Source organism: Stegastes partitus, unplaced genomic scaffold, assembly GCF_000690725.1.
Source record: "Stegastes partitus isolate 25-593 unplaced genomic scaffold, Stegastes_partitus-1.0.2 Scaffold202, whole genome shotgun sequence".
Taxonomy (NCBI): domain Eukaryota; kingdom Metazoa; phylum Chordata; class Actinopteri; family Pomacentridae; genus Stegastes; species Stegastes partitus.
Window position 1 is genome coordinate 211,546 of NW_007577933.1, and position 2,662 is coordinate 214,207.

At 40.3% G+C, this 2,662-nt stretch overlaps 1 protein-coding gene across 1 annotated transcript; it reads left to right on the plus strand.

Annotated features, from left to right (window-relative positions):
* The first annotated feature begins 261 nt into the window (after window positions 1-261).
* On the plus strand, window positions 262-2,151 carry LOC103356474 (uncharacterized). Its single transcript, XM_008280624.1, has 2 exons — window positions 262-303; window positions 460-2,151. The coding sequence occupies exon 2, from the start codon at window positions 1,012-1,014 to the stop codon at window positions 2,149-2,151; it is 1,140 nt and encodes a 379-aa protein (XP_008278846.1). The 5' UTR covers window positions 262-303; window positions 460-1,011.
* Window positions 2,152-2,662: the final 511 nt, after the last annotated feature.

The window sequence follows — 2,662 nt, forward strand, 5'->3', positions numbered from 1 at the left end:
GTCCTGTAGGACTTGGATGAATCAAACTAATCATTCAGCAAACAGAACTGGAATCATTCCTTGCCTTGTTTGCTACACCGATTCTGAAGAATCTCCCAGTCCACACACCAGCCCTTTACAGCTAAATGAAAGCTGCGAGGTACTTTGATGTTGATATTGTACTGGCAGGCATTAGACAAATTTGATTGCTACAAACAGTTTTTTACATCATAGACATGGAGCCTGTCTTCTGAATCTGAACTTACCCTCACTGACCAAGACAAACAGCCTATTCCAAGATTGAGGAGGACCAAGAGCATACAGGTGTGCAACACACACAATGGAGGGAAAATGTTCATACATATATTTAACATTTCTAAAGCTGTAGTATTTCCTTGATGAAATGTGTATGTCAGATGCTTAAGTGGCATGGTGCCTGAAACTGAATTTACCTTTTTTTCTCTTCACTTGCTCCTGAAGATGAAAGGTCGAGTTGACTTTGATTTGGATGAGCTTTATGATCTCACCTCAGATGACAGTGGAGAAGAGTATATTCCTGAGAGTGGTGAAGATTCTTCTGAAGACACTTGCGACATTAAGACTGACCAGAAAATGACAAAGCTCAGATTTCCAAACTTGGGGAAGACGGCAGATGTCAGAGATGGATGTCTCCCAATGACAGAACCTATCCATGCTACTTTGAATCCGGAGAGAGGATGTTCATCTTCAAGAAAAGATGGCACCTCTGGTACAAGGCGAAGAAGAAGATATTCAAGCAGTGTGCCTTGCCCAGCAACACAAACAGGTACTGGTAACTAAACAGAACAGAGTGGAGGGGGCGACTCTTGACATAGAGTCCTGCTGGATAATTCGGCACCTGATCTGGAGCAAAATCTACCTGACAGCACCTCTTCCCTGGGTGGAGTGATTGATGATTTACCTTCCATACCTGCTGTTTGTAAGAAAGAGGATGGCTCAAGATTGTATAACAAAAAGCAATACTGTCTGTACTGTAAATTAGAGGTTATAAAAATGGCAAGGCATTTGGAGTGCGCTCATCAAGACAAGCCAGATGTTGCAAGGGCTGTGTCCTTCCCAAAATACTCAAAAGAAAGACGGATGTGTATGGAACACTTGAGAAACAAGGGCAACTTTGCACATAATGTTGAAGTATTGAATTCTGGTGTTGGAATTCCACGCAAGCAACCAAAGGATGAGTCTCAAGTGCAGAATTTTCTGCATTGTGCATATTGTCAGGGTTTCTTTACAAAGAAAGTCCTTTGGAGGCACAGGAAGATCTGCAAATTCAAACCTAGTATTCCACTTAAACCTGGCAGAACACGTGTTCAGGCGCTTTGTGGATTTGCTGCGCCTCCACCACCTGGAGTGAAGGAACAACTTTGGAAGCTCTTGAACAAAATGGTTCAGGACGAAGTGTATTTTGCTGTCAAATCTGATCCATGTATCATGGAGTATGGCGAACATTTATACAACAGGCTTGGGTATGATCCTCGCAAACATGAATACATTCGCCAGAAATTGAGACAGTTGGGACGGCTTCTGATATGCTCAAGGAAAAACACTCCCTTGAAGATGATTCAAGATCACATCAAGCCTGCAAATTTCATGTACGTTATCGAGGCAGTTAAAGACATTGCAGGCTACAATAGTGAAACAGATGCATACAGGTGCCCCAGTCTGGCTCTCAAAATTGGATACAGTCTGAAAAAGATTTCAATGCTTGTTGAAAGCCGTGCAAATGTACAAAGTGACTACAGTGCAGCAAAGGATGCTCGTATATTCCGCAACGTGTATGAAGCCAGATGGAATGCACTGATATCAGCTGCATCACTGAGAACACTTCAGGAGTCCAAGTGGAATACTCCTCAGTTGCTTCCATTCACAAAAGATGTTCAGACACTCCATTCCTTTTTAGATGCACAGCAAGAAGAACTTTTCAGCCAACTATCCTCAGAGACATCCCCCCAGACCAGGGCACAGCTGACGAAAGTCATTTTGACTAAAGTCATTTTGTTTAACCGTCGAAGATCTGGGGAAGTGTCAAAAATTCCAGTTTCTGCTTATTTGTCTCATAATCCATCAGACCCACAGGAGAAAGTGAATTTAGCACTCTCAGACCTAGAGAAGAAGGCAGAAAAAGCAGAATTCTGAGATTCTGAATTTTAAGCCAATGACTAGAAAAGCGCTATATAAGCTCAAGTCCATTTATCATTTACCATAAGCCAGAATTCTGCCAAAAAAAAGTCAGAATTCTAAGATTCTGATTTTTCAAAGTCATAATTCTGAGGAAAAAGTCAGAATTCAGAAATTCTGAGATAAAAATTCAGAATTCTGTGGGGAAAAGTCAGAATTCAGAGATTTTGAGTTTTAAAGTCAAAATTCTAACATTCGGAGTTATCAGAGTCAGATTTCTGGGGGGAAAAGTCAGAATTCTGAGATTCTGAGTTTTGAAAGTCAGAGTTCTGTAGGAAAAAGTTAGGATTCTGAGAGATAAAAGAATTCTGAAATTTTTAGTTTTAAAGTCAGAATTCTGTGAAAAAAGTCAGAATTCTTAGAAAAAATCTGAACTCTCCAAAGAAAGTCAGAATTCTGAGATTCTGAGTTATAAAGTTAGAATTCTATGAACAAAAGTCAGAATTAAAGTTACAATTCTGATTTTAAA

Bases quoted from the DNA above. Each gene is read 5' to 3' on its own strand.
- LOC103356474 (XM_008280624.1), top strand. From the start codon at position 1,012: ATGGCAAGGCATTTGGAGTGCGCTCATCAAGACAAGCCAGATGTTGCA.